Source organism: Apostichopus japonicus, chromosome 6, assembly GCF_037975245.1.
Source record: "Apostichopus japonicus isolate 1M-3 chromosome 6, ASM3797524v1, whole genome shotgun sequence".
NCBI classification, from domain to species: domain Eukaryota; kingdom Metazoa; phylum Echinodermata; class Holothuroidea; order Aspidochirotida; family Stichopodidae; genus Apostichopus; species Apostichopus japonicus.
In genome coordinates this window covers 16,524,210-16,543,908 of record NC_092566.1, presented here as the reverse complement: position 1 = coordinate 16,543,908, position 19,699 = coordinate 16,524,210, and the positions used below count along the sequence as shown (strand labels likewise).

General features: G+C 37.1%; 1 protein-coding gene across 1 annotated transcript in view; it reads left to right on the top strand.

Annotated features, from left to right (window-relative positions):
• The window catches only part of LOC139969280 (cadherin-23-like), a 98,292-nt gene extending 78,728 nt beyond the window's left edge, over positions 1-19,564 (top strand). Inside the window, exons 83-96 of the mRNA XM_071974196.1 lie at positions 1,609-1,832; positions 2,361-2,555; positions 3,199-3,309; positions 4,297-4,423; positions 5,368-5,613; positions 6,298-6,448; positions 7,611-7,746; positions 9,241-9,329; positions 9,521-9,673; positions 11,707-11,773; positions 13,284-13,408; positions 14,181-14,273; positions 15,858-15,912; positions 17,063-19,564. Of these exons, the coding sequence (XP_071830297.1) occupies positions 1,609-1,832; positions 2,361-2,555; positions 3,199-3,309; positions 4,297-4,423; positions 5,368-5,613; positions 6,298-6,448; positions 7,611-7,746; positions 9,241-9,329; positions 9,521-9,673; positions 11,707-11,773; positions 13,284-13,408; positions 14,181-14,273; positions 15,858-15,912; positions 17,063-18,286 (2,996 nt within the window). The 3' untranslated portion in view covers positions 18,287-19,564. The remainder of the gene's footprint in view (positions 1-1,608; positions 1,833-2,360; positions 2,556-3,198; positions 3,310-4,296; positions 4,424-5,367; positions 5,614-6,297; positions 6,449-7,610; positions 7,747-9,240; positions 9,330-9,520; positions 9,674-11,706; positions 11,774-13,283; positions 13,409-14,180; positions 14,274-15,857; positions 15,913-17,062) is intronic.
• The last annotated feature ends 135 nt before the right edge of the window (positions 19,565-19,699 follow it).

Below are 19,699 nucleotides of genomic sequence, written 5' to 3'. Positions count from 1 at the left end.
TACACAAGATGCAAACCAAATTTCATTACGGATGCAGTCTGTCTAGCTATTCATTTCGAGAAAAAAAAGGTAAAAACTACTAACCATATATGTAACAAATATATAGTAACACAAGGGCGTAGAAACCGGGGGGGCTGGGGGGCGCCAGCCCCCCAGTGAAAAATGTGGAGGGGCGGAAGTATCATTCCGCCCCCCCGCTTCGCAAGTCAGAAAACCCCTTTTTCATTTCCAAATGAGAAAAAAAATCTCATTTGGAGCACCAAATTGCATCTAAGGCCAGGTGAAAATACAAAATTAAGTTTACAAAATGGAGTGGGTGTTGAAGTATGCTATATTGCACCAAATTGCATCTGAAGCCACCTGGAAATGTAAAAAAAATCCAAAGGGGAGGGGGACACCCCTCCCCTTAGACCCCTCCCCCAGGCCGGCCATCAGTCTTCAGCCCCCCCACTCAAAAGTATCTTCCTACGCCACTGTAGTAACACATTGTGACACGGTTAGACAGGCGCCTTGCGAGGAATTTGCCAAGGGAGGGGCAAAGCTTGTACCCAGACTTTCTAATTGTAGCGCCACCATAGCTTGGCGCGAGGCGCCAAAGAACATTTTCGCCGAAAATGCCTCCCAGATCGCTGGAAATGGCACTTCCCAGGCCTTTTTTAGTTGCATCTAAGCATTTTCTATTTTGAAATGACTAGCGATATCATAAAAAAATACAAAACATATGCTTAAAAAAAACTATGCCACCGAATATTGGGGGGGATATTAGATACTATATCCCCCCATTTAAAATATTGGGGGGACATGTCCCCCCCGTCCCCCCCCCCCAGATCGCCGCCCATGCATTAGGTTGTTCACGTCTGACATGTCTTCCAGTTCCAACACTAACTGTTGCATTTATCGGGATATATATAAATAATGCGGCATAAAAGCATCAATCTTCAAACTTTTTTTACTTTAGTGACCTTGCCACACGCAAATTTCAATTGGGCCCGAGATGGCTCTATGACCGATTATTCCGTAATTTACATTGGGGCAGTCGGCTTCACTAAAACGACAAGAAAAAGCAGGAACAATAACACCTTACTAAAATTAGACCGTTAAATGTCTCACGCAGTGTATCAAATCTCCTCTCTTGTTTAGGTTGTTTGTCGAGTCCAATATAGAGTAGGTTGCAACTAAACTTACACACTAAGTGCACACTGCTGAAGTACACCACGCCGAGCTCACTTTGTTATCATCATAATGACGTCACATGTCACTGTAGATCACGTGATCATCATATCGCTGTTCGCGAAAAGCCCAAATTTTGTTTAAAAAATCAACGAGTTTAGGGATTTTTTTTAAGCCTTTCCCAACATCGGATTGACTTGAATTTTCACATGTGTAATATGGAAACCAACTAGAATACTCTTGAATAAAATCGTATTTTTTCGTCGATGCTGAAAAATCACTATCGTTCATCTTTAAGCTACACCAATATTTATAATTCAAGTACGCGACATCTATATCTCCGTACAATGCACCCAAGATTTACCCGGAATAATTACCGTCAAAGTGTGTCAGGTCTATAACATTGCATTGCTTCATTGCGTTTTGTTTCTTCGTCAGGTCTTTTCAGCATCGGAGAGACAAACGGTCTCCTGACCTTAATCAGACCAATCTCTTCCCTTCGTGATCCGGTCTTCGAATTCCAACTGGTGGTGGAGGCCTTTGATATGGGCAACCCTTCACGATCATCTAACCAGACGGTCGTCATAACGGTGGGAGACGACAATGACAGGGCACCTATTTTCCTTGTTCCAAGACCGGGAGAAGTATTTGAACTTCCAGAGGTAAACTCCCTCTTCTATCCTGCCCTGAGATATGACTCTTAATTTATTTGTATTTGAACTTCTTTGGCTAAAAATGTCTGTTCTAAACAAAAGCAGCATCAATAATTTCTGGCTGATTCCAGATTAACAAACAAAAATAGAATTTAACTGAAGGATAAGCAATTATCTAGAAGATTGTATCATAAATCCCAGCAAAGCAAAGTAGTGTTTGGTATTACGTCTGTTTAGCCGCTTGTTCATAGTTTGGCATGGCCACTGTGTAAGCTGCACAGGACTTGGTTGACCTTACGGTAGCCGTTTGGGACATTGTTAATCATACTCTGTGAGTCACAAATTTTAAACCCTAGTGGTGTTTTGACAATTTAGGGGACAGCCTAAGGAAATGGCAGCAAAATTGATTATTTCCAGTTACCGTCTGTTAAAACTTTCATAAAATTGTGAACTGGTTTTCAAGCCTTTCAAGGAAATATGTCCTTTATAACTTTGATGTAAAATTGGCCTAAACATCTATCTCTCTTTCTCCTTCAGAATGAACCTCCTGGATATTTCCTGGTCTGCCTCAACGCCACCGATCGAGACCTCGGAAACAACGGTGAAATCGTCTACGAATTCTTCACGTCTGAGACCGGAAACGGGGACTACCGTCTTTTCACCCTGAACAGAACCACTGGAAAATTATTCGCCAACTTCACAGCGGATAGAGAGGCCCAGTCCACATACACTGTGAGCAGATTTTATTTCGCAAGAGAAATTTAATATTCTGTCAAAGAAAATCGACCGTAAAACCATAAGCAACTTACAGTTCAGAAGCTCGATGTTCAAGCAATAATGCGTTATCCTGCTATTTCAAACTCACTGAGTGTCTGTTTAAAATGTCAAAAGTGAAAGGAAGAATAAACGTAATAACTATTTTTTAATGTGACTGTTATGATACTTCCCTCTTGGTGTCACTCTCCCTCTCTCAGCCCCTCCCCTCGTTTTAAAAAATAATTACAGCTGTCAACAATTCCCACTTTGTTTCATTTGATATGTTTCTCCATTACTTTTTCATAATTGTTTTGGAAATGGCAGGGAGAGGATGCAAAACTCAATATGTTATTAAATTAATGTAATTGTGAACAAAACTGTCAATAGGTAACTTTTAAAATTTTTCTTTTGTTTCTTTTTGGTATAGAAGACTTCCTACCACACTTGATTGTATACACATTGTTATGTATTGTGTTTATTGTATTTGTACTTGTCAGTTCTAAAAACAAATGAATTTGAAATGAACTGAATTGAATACTGTGGCAATGAAATGTGGCAAAAAAAAATGTGGCATGTTGGTCTTCTCTCATTTCTTGGTCTGTTTGTTTCTCTTTGATAGTTGGTAGTGTTGGCAAGTGATCAAGGACAACCACCGAGGAGAACTCCTCTTCAAATCATCATAGAGGTCACAGACAAGGCTGATACTGATCCGGAATTCCCTACAGATCCGGTATGTACCGTAATATTATATTTGTACCTTAATATTATATGTACTGTAATGGTATATGTACTGTAATGGTGTATGTACCGTAATATTACGTGTACCTTAATATTATATGTACTCTAATATAATATGTACAGTAAAATATATGTACAATAATATTGTATGTTCCGTAATATTACGTGTACCTTAATATTATATGTACAGTAATATTATGTACCGTAATATTACGTGTACCGTAATATAATATGTACCGTAATATAATATGTAGAGTAATTGGAAGTACCTTAATATAATATGTACCGTAATATAATATGTACAGTAATTGGAAGTACCGTAATATAATATGTACAGTAATATTATATGTAGAGTAATATTATATGTATTGTAATATTGTTTATACCGTAATATTACATGTACCGTAATACAATATGTACAGTAATATTGTTTGTACCGTATAACATAAATATTATATGTACTGTAATATTACATGTACCGTAATATTATATGTACAGTAATATTACATGTGCTGTAATATTACATGTACCGTAATATAATATGTACTTTAATAGTGTATGTACAGTAATTGGAAGTACCGTAATATTATATGTACAGTAATATTATATGTACAGTAATATTACATGTGCTGTAATATTATATGTACAGTAATATTATTTGTGCCGTAAAATTTGTCGCACAAGAATATGTGAATCCAAATTTCCTTGCGCTTTCTTTGTGAGCATTGATAACATCATCAGGGTTTATGTCTGCACTTGTTCTTATTCAGGTAACATTCTTGCCTCCATTTTTAGTAAATGCAAAAGAAAAAGACAATTTTTGCCTGCTATGTGAATGAAACAACTTTTGTGTGTGAGACAACACAAAGAGATAAATACACAACAAGCACATTTTCATTTAAACCCTGATTAATTGCATTTTAAGCATGTTAACATAGACATATTTCCTAAGGGCTTTAATTTCTTGTTTTACGTTTAGGATGGAACTCCAGTCAAGCAAAATTTGCCTCCAGTTCCTGAAGGAATTGCAACACCAACAGTTCTTGCCAATGTCACAAGAGCCGTAGATCTAGACCTCAACTCCACCATATACTATTTTATAGTCTGTAAGTTTGTTATTTGAGTCTTTAAGTCTGTTTTGTTATATCATCAACTTACAAGAGCTGTTGGACAAGATATCAACTCCACCATATACTACTTTATAGTCTGTAAGTTTGTTATTTGAGTCTTTAAGTCTGTTTTGTTATATCGTCAACTTACAAAACCTGTTATGTTATATCTTCAACTTACAAGAGCTGTTGATCCAGACATCAACTCCACCATATACTACTTTATAGTCTTTAAGTCTGTTATTTGAGTCTTTAAGTCTGTTATGATATATTGTCAACATTACAAGAGCTGCAGATCCAGACATAAACTCCACCATATACTACTTCATAGTCTGTAAGTCTGTTATTTGAGTCTTTAAATCTACTATCTTTATTGGTAACACCACAGGTACTTAACATATATGAAAAAATATTTGTTGTTACTAGTCTTTCAAGTCTGTTATAATATTTTGCCATCATCACAACTGCTGTCAATTCAGCTGTAACATATATATTACTTATATATCCACACCTTTCTGTCTTTTTCCTTCTCCAGTTTATTCCCTTTCCCTTCCCTTAATCCTCTCTTTGTCCCTCCACTGTTTATCTCCTACCTCTTCTCTTCCCCTGTTGGTTTCTTTCTTTCATCTCTCCATCCCTTGTCTACTAATCCCCTTACATCTATCTCTTTGTGTTCACCATGCTAATTAACCTGTCTGTATTCTGGGTGTGTTTTTGTCCCTTCTGTTACTGTTACTTTACATTTAGCCTTTGAAGAAGATCCTGCTAGGATCGAAACGTCAGGCAAACTTACTTTTACACATATATTACTTCACAGTATGAACCATGTGAATCCTCAAATTCCGTTTTTTTGTCATAAGTTTATTATCTGAAACTAATTACCTGGGAGTTAGCTCAATCACTTAATTTTTTTTAATTTTTTTTTTTTAAATGATGCACAGCTGGTAACGATGACGGCTTATTCGAGGTCAATCCCACGACGGGCGAAATCATTGTAGTGGGGACTCTAGATTTTGAGAACCAGCCAACGCACACTATTGTTGTCAAGGCAACCAACGACGTTAACTTTGTACCCAGCGGTGGCCCTTACGATGTCAGCACGGATAGAACGTTGAAAGAAGTCTTTATATCTGTGACAGATATCAACGACAACCCACACATGTTCCTCGACCAGCTCATTGTGACAGGTACATTTACTGATCTCTGATTGGTGGTTTCAGATTGTTTGCATATTCATATGCTGACACCCAGTTATCAGCACCTTTTACATGCAAATATCGATTAAGGAATGTTCTTTGTTTGTGAAGGATATATATGCAAGGAAATGAGTAATTTTATCTTTTTGGTGCATGCATTTTCATTTGGATATTTCCTTAACAAATAATTTATAATAGATTGTGTGCCATTTTCCTTGTATCATTGCCAATTTTCATGACAATATCTTCCAGCTACTGTGAGGTTTTATTTGTAAGCCTTCAGTGCCTTAATTGTCATTGTCATTAACTGCACAAAGTTTGATACTACTATATGAAATATTAGCTTTCTTAGCTTATTCCAAATTTTTTACATAAGTTATTCAGAAGAATCAAAACAAGAAGAAGGACTACAAAATTCAGTTACTTTGTGATGATTGTGAGACAGTTGCCATAGATTATTTGTAAGACTTGTAAATAATTTTTATAGATTGATATTAAGATCTGTCTCTCTTTAAGCTCCCAATAATCACAAGGTTGTCTCTCTCCTATGCTAGGGTTTCTTTAATTGTGGATGGGAGGATGGGGAGAATATGAAATACATAGATAGATATGATGACCATACTTGTGAAGAGTCTGCAAAACTTGGTTTCCTACGATCTTCTGTTTTATTTGCAGGAGTTCCTCGAGATGCCCCCGTGGATTCTGCCGTTATAACGGTGAGTGTGAACGACCCAGACACTAACTCGGTTGGGAACATCATGTACCGGATCACAAGGGCGGTCTTCATATCAAATCAGGGCGGTGATCCACGAACAGCAAGTGGAATGTGAGTATCCCAATCACGTGAAAGTAACTTCTTGCAACTCGCTCGGTTTCATCTCCTTCGCTCAGTCTGTTTTTATCTTACTTGTGATTTCTCTGGGTAGTGGATTCCATAGGGTTGCACCACACGTGCGAATGTGAGTTTTGACCGACTATCATTCGAGAGTTGGGAACAGGAAAATTCCTTCTGCAGCCGGTATTATAACTATATAAAGCATTGTTGTAGGTAAAGATTGAACTGAGAGCTGGGGTGGGGGGGAGGGGGAGGGTGGGGGGTAGAAGGCCATTGTGAAATTTAAACATGAAGATGCCCAACTGATACTTGACAAGCTCACGGACGGCTAAGATATTAGCATTAATAAAGAGTGGAACAATATAGGCAGTGAAATGAACGTTATTATTATTCCTTACCATGCGATAATGCCAAGTTATTCAAATGATTAACTACAAGCATTTCCCCCATGCTAGTAAATTATGATTAATATGCATTAGAGCATTATAAAGAGTACATCTACATCCATTGTTCATTGGGCCAATTTTAGTTGTCTGTTCATCTGTCTAGTTTTAATAGCACTGTCCTTTATGTTTCTCAGTTTCAGTTTGCTTTAATTTGAAAGAGGGTCCTGCTAGGATTGAAACTGCTTTCCAGGCCCTGTTACTTTACAATACACAAACGTTCCCTTTAGCTTGGACTTTGCTTATGAATTTCATAGTGAGACAGGAGTATTCTAATGAAAGACAGAAGTGCATACTATAGAAGCATTAAAGTCTCAATGGTTGGGAGCCATCACATAAACCAATTTAAAATCAATGGTTGGGAGCCAGCACCTTAACCAATTTTAAATCAGCCGTTATTTTGTGATGATGCAAAATGGAAACTTCTACAGACATATCAAGTCTTGGCCTTTAACGTTGTCATCGACGCATACACTCGGGTGACTGCTTCCTCCGTACAACCTATTTCAGGCATTTGACAGTTTTCGATCGAGCACCATGGCAACGGTCTAATCGTGCATCTGAGCCCATTACAGTACAAATACAGTTGAAAGTTAGTGAGTGTAACCATATTACCGGCAGTGCAAACTGCATTGATTTAATTCCTTGAGAGTACAGAAAATAAATATCTTACTCGCAATTTTTTCTTTCTTTCTTTTCTGTCTTCACAGTTTTTACATCGACGAAGACACTGGAACAATCAGGACAAACACAAGATTTGTAGAAAGTGACCTGGACGGCTTCTTCCAACTGGATATCGAAGCAGTGGATAAGGAAACAGGGCTTGAAGTTGGCACCGTCGTCCAGGTAACTATTGACCGCAAGTCAGCCGTAGGCTGATCCAAATCACTTGATATGTTTCGGAAAACTTACTGGTTCGAATCGTCGGGTCACGTTGTTTTGTTTTTTAAACTAAAATCAATTTAAATAGAACCATATATACCATCTACTTTAGACATGTATTGGTCTCAATCAAGTACAGTCAATGGTAATAAATACCATGTCTGAAAAATGGATCTATCCATTTTCGTTGGTGAAACTGACTGTATCCATAAATGTGCTGTTCTTTAAATGGTTTAGTAGCTTAATCATGTAAGATATGCATTATGACATTAGATCATTCATTAGGCATGACAAAAGAAGTGTTACATATCTTATAATACAGTATTCTACATTGTCTTTGTGTGGTCTTAAACTTGATGAATTTCTGTATAGGTCCAGAAATAATATATGTAACCTACAAGATGAACTCAGGAAGGAGACAAAATAACGTCGACCAAATATGGAGTACTTGAATACTAATATCTTGACTTTTTATATGATTTTACGTTGATTTTATGTATACTTATTCGTTTATGAATACTCGTAATGTCCGTTTCAGGTTATGTAAATATTTATATTATTTATAACTTAAATATTACCATTAATATATATATATTATTTATTACTTAATTCTTAACATTTTTTTTTAAATGTATTTTTTATTTATTTTACTACGTTTAGGGTTCTATTTTTTATCATTTTGTATTGGGTGTTTATTACTATCTGTTATAGGTTTTTACAATAATTGTCTTACTGTACTATAGTTTCTCATACTTATTTATATTAAAACATTGACTATGATTTAATCTATTTTACTATTTTACATACTTCTAAAATTGTTTTGGACTATATGCGTTTTAGTTTTAAGTATCGTTTAGTACTGGTGTGTTTTTTATAATGTTGCTTTTGGCTTTTACATTTTTTGCCTTATTGGTTCTATATATTTAATATTTTGGTTTTTGTTACTATTTGTTTTAGGTTTTACATTTGTTTGAGCAGCTCTGCTGATTTTGCGCTATATAAATAATACTTATTATACAACACCTAATTATATTCCGGCCATTTGATTGGTGAATTGCTCGTCGATTGCATGCAAAATCCGCTCTATTGCACGCTATGATGATAGAACCATGCGTTATACTTTTTTGATAGCACTTTTTTCAATGGTAAGAGAGCAGAGAGACCTGTCTGTTCAAAACAATCTGTTGCATGAGTGCATTTTACATCCAATTATATCCAAATTTGAAGGTGTTGTATAAAACAAATAATGAATGGTTTCCATTCGTGCAATAGTGCAAATATTTCATTCGTTGAAAGATGTAATTTGTTCCATTCAACTCGGCTGAGCCTCGTTAAATGGAACATTCCATCTTTCAACTCATGTATTTGCACTCATAACCATTCATTATTTGTATATTATTATAACGTTGAAAGAACTATGATATGGAATGTTACATATTTATTTATTCTTCTTAACAGATTCATGTTCTCGAGTCAGACCAGAGGGTGGTTCTCGTCATAGAAGATTCTGTCACCAATGTCCGACTGAAAATAGACATTCTTCGAGAGTATGTCTTTTGTTGATTTCATTATTATTTTACCAATTTTATTTTTTTTAAATTTTTTTTTAACCAAATTTATTATTATTGAAATATTTTTTACCAACTTTAAGATTGCTATGAGATTGTCGCACCATAAAGTTAAACAAATAAAAAAGAAGTAAGCCTTAATGTGATCTACTGCACCTTTTTCTCGCCAGACTTTTGTCAAACCTTACGGGCGGAATTGTGCGCATCGATGACATCACAGCTGTGGTAGACGAGAATGGAAACCGAATCGGTCAGACTATGGTTTTCTTCCATGTTGTCGACCGAGAAACAAATCAAATAGAAGACTCCGGAACTGTTGTAAGGTAAGTTAAAAGTGGCAGAGGAGTTAGTATATGTTATGCCCATGGTCACACCTATGTACTATACATAAGGCCCATGGTCACACCTATGTACTATACATAAGGCCCATGGTCACACCTATGTACTATACATAAGGCCCATGGTCACACCTATGTACTGTACATAAGGCCCATGGTCACACCTATGCACTGTACATAAGGCCCATGGTCACACCTATATACTGTACATAAGGCCCATGGTCACACCTATATACTGTACATAAGGCCCATGGTCACACCTATATACTGTACATAAGGCCCATGGTCACACCTATCTAATGTACATAAGGCCCATGGTCACACCTTTATACTGTACATAAGGCCCATGGTCACACCTTTATACTGTACCTAAGGCCCATGGTCACACCTATGTACTGTACATAAGGCCCATGGTCACACCTATGTACTGTACATAAGGCCCATGGTCGAACCTTTATACTGTCCATAGGGCCCATGGTCACACCTATAAACTGTACATAGGGCCCATGGTCACACCTATGTACTATACATAAGGCCCATGGTCACACCTATATACTGTACATAAGGCCCATGGTCACACCTATATACTGTACATAAGGCCCATGGTCACACCTTTATACTGTACATAAGGCCCATGGTCACACCTTTATACTGTACCTAAGGCCCATGGTCACACCTATGTACTGTACATAAGGCCCATGGTCACACCTATGTACTGTACATAAGGCCCATGGTCGAACCTTTATACTGTCCATAGGGCCCATGGTCACACCTATATACTGTACATAGGGCCCATGGTCACACCTATGTACTATGCATAAGGCCCATGGTCACACCTATATACTGTACATAAGGCCCATGGTCACACCTATATACTGTCCATAAGGCCCATGGTCACACCTATATACTGTCCGTAAGGCCCATACTGTCCATAAGGCCCATGGTCACACCTATATATACTGTCCATAAGGCCCATGGTCACACGTATATGCTGTGCATAAGGCCCATGGTCATACCCATATACTGTACATAAGGCCCATGGTCACACCTATATACTGTCCACGAGGCCCATGGTCACACCTATATACTGTCCATAAGGCCCATACTGTACATAAAGCCCATGGTTACACCTATATACTGTACATAAGGCCCATGGTCACACCTTTATATACTGTCCACGAGGCCCATGGTCACACCTATATACTGTCCGTAAGGCCCATACTGTCCATAAGGCCCATGGTCACACCTATATATACTGTCCATAAGGCCCATGGTCACACGTATATACTGTGCATAAGGCCCATGGTCATACCCATATACTGTACATAAGGCCCATGGTCACACCTATATACTGTCCACGAGGCCCATGGTCACACCTATATACTGTCCATAAGGCCCATACTGTCCATAAGGCCCATGGTCACACCTATATATACTGTCCATAAGGTCCATGGTCACACCTATTTACTGTACATAAGGCCCATGGTCACACCTATATACTGTCCACGAGGCCCATGGTCACACCTATATACTGTCCATAAGGCCCATACTGTCCATAAGGCCCATGGTCACACCTATATACTGTCCATAAGGCCCATGGTCACACCTTTATATACTGTCCATAAGGTCCATGGTCACACCTATTTACTGTACATAAGGCCCATGATCACATCCCTATACTGTACGTAAGGCCCAATGTCACACCTATATACTGTCCACAAGGCCCAAGGTCACACCTATATACTGTCCATAAGGCCCAAGGTCACACCTCTATACTGTACCTTCAGCGGACATCCATGGGACCGGTATATTTGTGTCCTGCAGCCAAAGCTCATGGAATCACCTATACACTGAACACAGTATTATCCATGGACAAACCTATGATTCCAATATGAACATGACGTTCAAGTAATGTAATATTATTATTGGTTACTCAGGCTTCGTATATTGATGACTCCATGCATATTCATTGAATATCGATCCTTATATTCAGTCCTTTTTCGCTTTTCTACTTGTAGAATCATAGATGAGAATGCAGACAGCATTCAAAGACTGTTCATTGGCAATGGTGTTGTTGATGTATATGTAAGTATTTATCAATTAAATACTGTCTGCTTGTTGAGAAACAATATTCATATCCTCATCTCCTTTGAAGGGACAATCGGTACACTACAGCATACTTTATTATTCTCCTCCCCACCCCACCCTCACCCCTCCCCTCACATTACTATTGACTGGGGTGAGAGAGGTACATACTCTATAAATCCTGGTCAAATATACCAGCAGTGTCATCCATCATAACATATTTGAGATGTTGATGGTTGATATTTTTTTGTCACATTTTGTACCATGATATGAACTTGAAGCAAATTAGGTGTGATGTCATAGTTACACACCGACAGCGAAATATTTTGTTTAACTTTTTTTCTTTTTTTTCCCACTTAATTATTGCAAACTTGGATTAGATAGGTACCCATCCATTGCTAAGGAGATGTAAACGTTAAAGATATACCAATCTACTGCAGTGTATTCATTTGTCGATGTTTTCCCAATTTTTGAAGTGGAAAAAGTGGATATAAACTTTAAGCAGCGAAACCTAACTGTCAGTGTGCTTCTATGATGTTATATACGATATCTTCTGATTAGCAATTATATTAGACTTCTTCTGTCTTACTGTATATCACAAATTGCTTGCATGAACTCATTCGCCTAAAAGTTTATCTTTTGTAGGCTTCCTCGAAGGTAGAAATGGGGGTTGTGGGTGAGGGGATGTGGGTTGTGGGTGAGGGGTATGGGGGTGGGGAGGAGAATTATAAAGTAAAACTGTAGTGTACTAAGCTTCTTTCCTGCGATATTAATTTAACAGCTGTAAGAGAAAATATGATCTGGTGATGTGAGGTTCTTCTGAAATGGTCACCAAAGCTATCATAGTCTTCATAAAATCTGATACATCTGTGATAATGTTTAATAAGCTGAGCTGGCAATTTTTTCCGTAATAAAACTTAATCTAAATGTAAACGATTGCTTTAGAGATATTATTTTGCTTTGTTTGGTAATTGAAATATTATAACGAAAATACATTTGGAGCTCAATCGCTATGGTAACATCTTTCTGTTGTTGCCAGATGCATTTTACAAACTATCACAAGATTTGAAAAGTTATGTATCTTTGCGATACAAAATGCTATATGGATGTAGTTTTGATCAAAAGATGCAGAAAATTTGTAGCAACTATTAAAAAATAACCAACTTTAGCTTCCATAAGATCCCTTGTAAGTTCTCTCATCTTAAAAATGAATCAATTCCAAGATCTAGTTAAAAACTGTCAATTTATTACAAGAACTCTCTCTCTATTGACAGATTCCTGTCACATGTACTTTAATACACAACACTGCCATTTCAAGTAATGCTTTTTATGAGAAGGTTATCATTTGCGTGTCTATGCAAGACGAAGAGATCTTGCTTTCAGTTATTAAGTTATTTTTCAATTAATTAATTTTTTTTTTAATTATTTTTAATTTTTTTTTTTATAATTTTTAATTATTTTTCAATTAATTAATTAAACAGTTATTAATATGTTTTGTATTAATTTTCAGCCGGTGTCATCCGGAGCTGCGGCTGGTGGTATCGGTTGGCTTGGTGCACTCCTTCTGGCTTTGGCGTTGTTACTCTTCCTCGGGGCCCTCCTTTTCATTATACTGCTCTGTTGCCTTCCAAGATGGTGAGTTATTGATTTATATGAGACTTTATCTATACATTCTCAAAAACAGAGAAACTGTCATGCATCTGCTAAACCAAGTAAAAGTTAAAACAATTAATGTAAGAATCCCTCTTATGTATGGGTAAATAATATTGTGGTGTCTTCATAAAGTGTTTTGAAAATTTTGAGCTACTTGCAGAAGCGACTGTCTCATAATTTCATTTGGAATACTTACGGGACGATAATTTAGCCCATCCCCATAACCTAATTGTCATATGAGTCCACCCATTTCTTTAGTCAGTAGCTGACTAGTATGAAGAAAGTGAACAGTAGGATATCATTGCTGTAGCAGATGCATCTAACTCCTTGCATCAGACATGGAAAAAAGAAGAGGTTTTATGAAAATAAATAATAATCTAAATAATCAGCAGTTATTTTTACGATGCATAAGCGACCACAAAATGTGGGAGAAACCCGCCAGGGCTTATGGATTACAACTTACACACGCCGGGTGGCTTCCAGTTCAACATTTTAAACTCAAATTTGGAATATTTTCAAATTAGAAAGTCATTTCTAATTTCTAATCAGATGGGAAACCGTTGATTGCTCTTGGATGAAAAACCCACCTTACTATGACCCGGCCGGATTTCGAAATCCGGAACCTCCCGATCACTAAGCCTCATTGCTTTAAATGCTACTGCCCTTATCCACTTGGCCACAGCACCGGAATATTAATTAAAGATATCAAAATGTCATGTACTACTTTATTCATTGAATGTTCTTCATTCCCCAGGTATAACAAGTTCCTGGGTGGTGGTGCTGCGGGGGCTGCTGGTGCTGCCAGGGGACAACAGCTGGTCATCACAGAGAAAGACAGTTACGATGGGTACGTTATGTTTTGTGTGCTTGTCTATAATAGAAGATTCTATGAAAGGCAAACATTGATTCAACTCGTAGGTAGTTCCTTTCCCAAAAATTTTTTGGTTATGTCGCCACCTTCAAGACACCTGTACTACATATAAATAACAGGATGTATTAAAATATAATATATTCTAATCATTCAACAAAAAACCAAATTCGTCATATTAACCAACTTCATATTAAAACAATGTCAGAGAGACCTTGAATGACATTCAACACTGCTTGACAAACTTGTACTACATTGTATGTGAGTCATAAAAATATTACGTTTTCCCATGTAGTTTTATGTTGTGTCTGAGGAACTGTTACTAATTGGCTCTGTGTTAGACTTTATAGTCCAGCCACTTCAATCAATGAATAGTCATTTCTCAAAATTTACAAAAAAGTGTTATAGAAATATACAACCAAGAACTGCTAGCATTCTATTTCAAATGGTCTATGACATATCATCTATGATGCCTAAAGGCATCAATTTCTTAAAGTTTTCATATGTTCATCTTGGTAAGGGAAAGATACCTTACAATTAACTTGATATGTGAGATAAGTAGTCCATCTTGTTACTGAATGCCAGGTGAACACTAGCTTAATACCTGAAAGCTTTTGGGGGAAACATTTAGAAAGTTATTTTATGTTTGTTTTATGTGAATATATTTAAATTTCCACATTTCGTCACAGAGCAATCAAGTTAGATAATTGCAATTGGAGTTTAATATTGTTTAATAAGTTTATTATTGCAATTGGAGAAGTTTGAGCAAGTGCAAATCCCTGTCCTGTTGCTTGAGAAGTTTGATATCAGACGTTGAGGATGATTTAAATCATGCAGAGTTAAAAAGGAGACAGCATTTTGTAAATTCTGATTTCTAAAATATTGAACTTTGTATTATGGCCTAATGCTGGCTTCAGAATCAACACTGTGGCATTCAACATTTCTAATATTCAGGCATGAGCTTTTTCCGCGAATTCGCGGAATATCTGTGATTTCTACCTAGGGGACAAAAACTATTATCCTAACACACTGTAGCATAAGCAAACTGGCGCCTATACCGCAAATTTTGCAAAGTCCCGTTATTTTTTTTTTTACCCCAGGCTCTCCCCTGAATATGAAAACGTGAAAAGGTTTTCAGATCCTAGTGGCACTATGACATCACATATTTACAATGATAACAGCTCTCAGACAGGACTTTTTAAACTTGCATATCCCCAAAACGGAGCAAGTTTTTTTGTTAAATATCTGTTCTGGAAAGTTGTTCTTCGCAATGACCTCTGTAATATATTAAGCTAAAGATGATGGTTGGGTTTGTGTCATATTTAATTTATGATAAAAATTTGAAAGGAATTGAACCAAATTAAATATGTAATGATGACAGTTGGCTGGTGGCATTTATATTGTTTGACACTGTAACTTTTGGGTTTCTATTCAGAAAGAATTATTTGCAAACATTATTAAGTGGACATTGGTGGTAGCTCTTTCTGAATGACTGCTTGGATATATAACACTTTCAAAGTTGCAGAATAATTATTTTGTGAATAATCTTGTTCTTTCTCCCAGGCGACACAATCAAGGTTTCGATGACACAGATTTCAAAAAGGAATATGAATACCAGGTATGATATTGTACTATTTCTTTTCTTTTCTCTCTCTGACTTTTAAAAAAATTTTAATCAAGTTTTCTGCAATTATCCTGTTCTCCATTTCAGGAAAAGGAAATGAACTTGCTAGGTGACATGTGTATTCTAGAAGCACTGTGGTTTGTTTCAAGTTCTCCATTTGAATCCCTACCACCATCCCTCCACCACTCCAAAGTTTACCATATCATAATTTGAATTTCTCAAATAATTTCTGGATATTTCTCTCACCTGAGGTTTGTTGAAGTGTTTTCTGAGGGTTGTAAGAAAACATATTTATAACCCTTGATAGATAGATTAAGGAATAATTAATTGTGGTGATAACAGGTTTTGTCTGGAGTGGCACCAAAGTACACACAAATGTTATTTAGAGTCTGTGGATAATTATATCTTCTAAACAAACAAGACGTAACTATCAGTAGAGTGCCATGCAGGTCAAGATGGTTGCATTGAAAGGAAAACGAACCGCTATCTAACAGTCAACCAAAGAGTTGGATTTTATATCCAGATAATAATAATAATAAAAAGTAATAATAATATAGCGCATAATCATCAAAGCTGCTCAAAGCGCTTTACAAATGTAAAACCTAGAAACAAATAGTAACAAAAACCAAAATATTAAATATATAGAACCAATAAGGCAATAAATGTAAAAGCCAAAATCAACAATATAAAAAACACCTGTATTAAACGATACTAAAAAAATAAAAAATAATAGAAAAATAAAAAAAATAAGCCCAAAACGCAATAGTCCAAAACAAATTCAGAAGTAAGAAAAGGTAGATCAGGTGGATAAAAAGTAATATAGCTTCTTTCCTAATACCAGAAATACTCCACTGCCCAATACCAAACTGTCATGCAAAATTACAGAATGGTAAAGTTGAGGTTGCAGGTTTAATAGTTAAAAATTCCAGGCTGAATTTCAACAAACTTTGTGTATCCAACGTTACTTTTGTTCCACATGGTTATTTAGAATGTTTTTGCTGGAATTATCAGCCTCATGGATATTTAGCAGAATAATGTTACTTCCTTTTTTCTTATGATTATAATTATTGTTATTCTGTCATAATTTCCTTTTTCTTTGAATTTTGTTTACATTTTTTATCATTTTGAACTTTCCTCTATACAGGAGGGTATTGTTAACTTTGATGGTGAGGATATGTACGTAGACCAGGCCCACGATGCTCTCATTATGACTTCCCTGGTTGGCAAGAATTCCAGACGGGACAACTTCGCCTATGGGGATGGCAGCAGTCTGAATGAGAACGGGCTCATCGGCGAGGGAGGATTTCACGACAATTACTTCTCGGAGGAACGAACAAACGTCAAGAGAGTTGGGACCATTAACAGGGACGGTTCGGTTTCCGTCGTCACCGGAGAATCAGACGGTATGTTTGGTGGCACCTTCCCCAGAACACAAGAGACATCGTTCATAGAGACGAGCGCCTATTCTCAGAGCCAGCGTAATGCAAATACACTGAGTCACAAGACGCAGCAACCGGCCAGGGAGTACAGCCGAATGGTCACCAACGAAATCGACAGGGAGGCGCTGAGAAAGCAGACCGCGGCCGAGATTCGAGCGATGCTGGATAACCGTACTTCAGAGGAATCCAAAGCGCAGTTCTCGAGGAGCACCGCCAGGTTCGACAACATGAACCGAAGTGTAAGTGTGAACGTTGGATACGACGATGAACAGGATTACAACAGAAGCCACGCCTCTTCGAGGCAGGGGTCATCTCATTACGGAGGAGAGGTGGAGGCCGTGGTCGACGTGGGTTACGACCACGACAGGATGTCGTCCACGGGGTTCAATCACGTGGACACGTATGGAGGGAGTAAGCAATACCTAGATCCCATGTCTGACTTTGGCAATCAGTCCAACTTCCATGAGGAGCGCACGAAGAGAGAATTCCAAGAGGACGACGGTATGATGGTCTCCGAAGAGCGCCATGTCACCCAAAGCTCCTCCCACAAAGTCTACATGGACGAGCCGAAACCAAAGCAGAGAGAAGTCGTGGACGAGCTCTTCATCATCAACGGAGAGGAACCATTCCCGGTCGAGGGTCGAGGATCCGTCAGGAGTGGCACATACTCTTCCCGGTTCAGAGAGGGCGACGGTCACTCGCTGACATCCCGTACTCTGTCCACCCACTCGGACGATGATCTGAGACGCTATAACGTGGGAACCATGAGCACAGCTCGAGGGTCTGGCTGGAGTAGTCTAACCGACTTTGACAATATCGACGAAGGCAATGAAGACATAATCGAGGAAAGAAGGACGGTTAAGAAAAGGACCAGACAGATGGCCTATGTTCCAGAGGGTCGCTTTTATGAGAGTGACCATGGCTTCTAGAATTGTAACTCTCATCAGAATATGACTTGTTGTAGATACATTTTTGACTTCAAAGTTGGAAGAATAAAATGTCTAAGAATGTGAGGAATTTAAGTCAGTGTTAACAGTTTGCCTTTGATCACTTTTGAACTGCCTGTTTTTTACTCTGTCAGGAACAGCAGACAGTGTCAACGTTTTATTGCCTAGCAAAGTTGCTTCTAAAGTTGCTACCTAATGACTTCTGTAAAGAGGATGGGAAAGATGTTGTACCATGACAATAAAATGTCATTTTCATATCAGTTGAGGCTGAATGTACATTAATTACTCTGGTTTTATTTTTTCTCTACAAATGTATCATACCATAACCATCAGAAAGAATCTTCGCATATACTTCATACCAGAGATGGAAAAGGAAAGAATTTAGAAAGAATCATATTTATACTAAGGCAAGAAATCCATAGAGGTATAGAATTGACCAAAAAATCTGGAGAAGCAGCTATTTCCAATTATTGATAGAAGGAAATATAAGTCAGGAGTGTTGTATAAAAAACGAGAACGAAAAAGAAGGCAAATGATGAGATTCCATATTCACATCAGCAAAGAAGGTCAAAGGTCAATATTCATATGAAACATTTCACCTACAAGTTTAACTGTAACTTGGCAATTCCTCTTTTTTTAAGTCTCTACGTTGATATTAGAAGTTGTCAATAGCTTGATGTATTTGTTTGCTCTCAGTATGAGCAACACCCAAACCTGTTGTATTGCTACAAGTGTTTCGAAAAGAGAGAAAAGTTTGTCATTCAAATCAGGTAACGAGAAAGTACTAACCTATTTGGCACATTAATAAACCAATAAAAAAATGTATAGGAATAACTGAACTTTTGTTTAAGTGTATTTTCATTATATCATACAGAATAGGCATATTTGACTCATTGTAATGTTAACAACAACAACAAAAATTACAAAAATGTTTTAAATTTTTCCTAGGCTTTGCATCAATTTATTCTCAGGTGCGACCCAATTTTTCCTTTTTCTGTTTCTTCCAGAAAACGCGAGGTATATATGTTAAACCCTATTGCTACTTCAGAAATAAATCATATGATTTGGGATAGAATAAAACAATTTCACAAGTTTTTTATTTAGTTATAGCTACTTTTAATGATAATAATAAATTAAAATATAGCATATAAATAGCTTAAATGCCAAAACTGCTAAAGTTTTTTAATTATAATTACAAATAAGAAAGCAGATTTGTTTGGGCTAGAATTACTTATACCCATTGCATATGCTTGTATCAAATTTTATTGGAAAAAAAAAAAAGAATTAACTAGTGGTATTTTTGTAATAACACTTTGCAGTTTTTTTATTAAATAAATGAAACGTGAAACAAACTATTGTTTCAGGGTTGTTTTTAATTTAAAATTCCAATTCCGT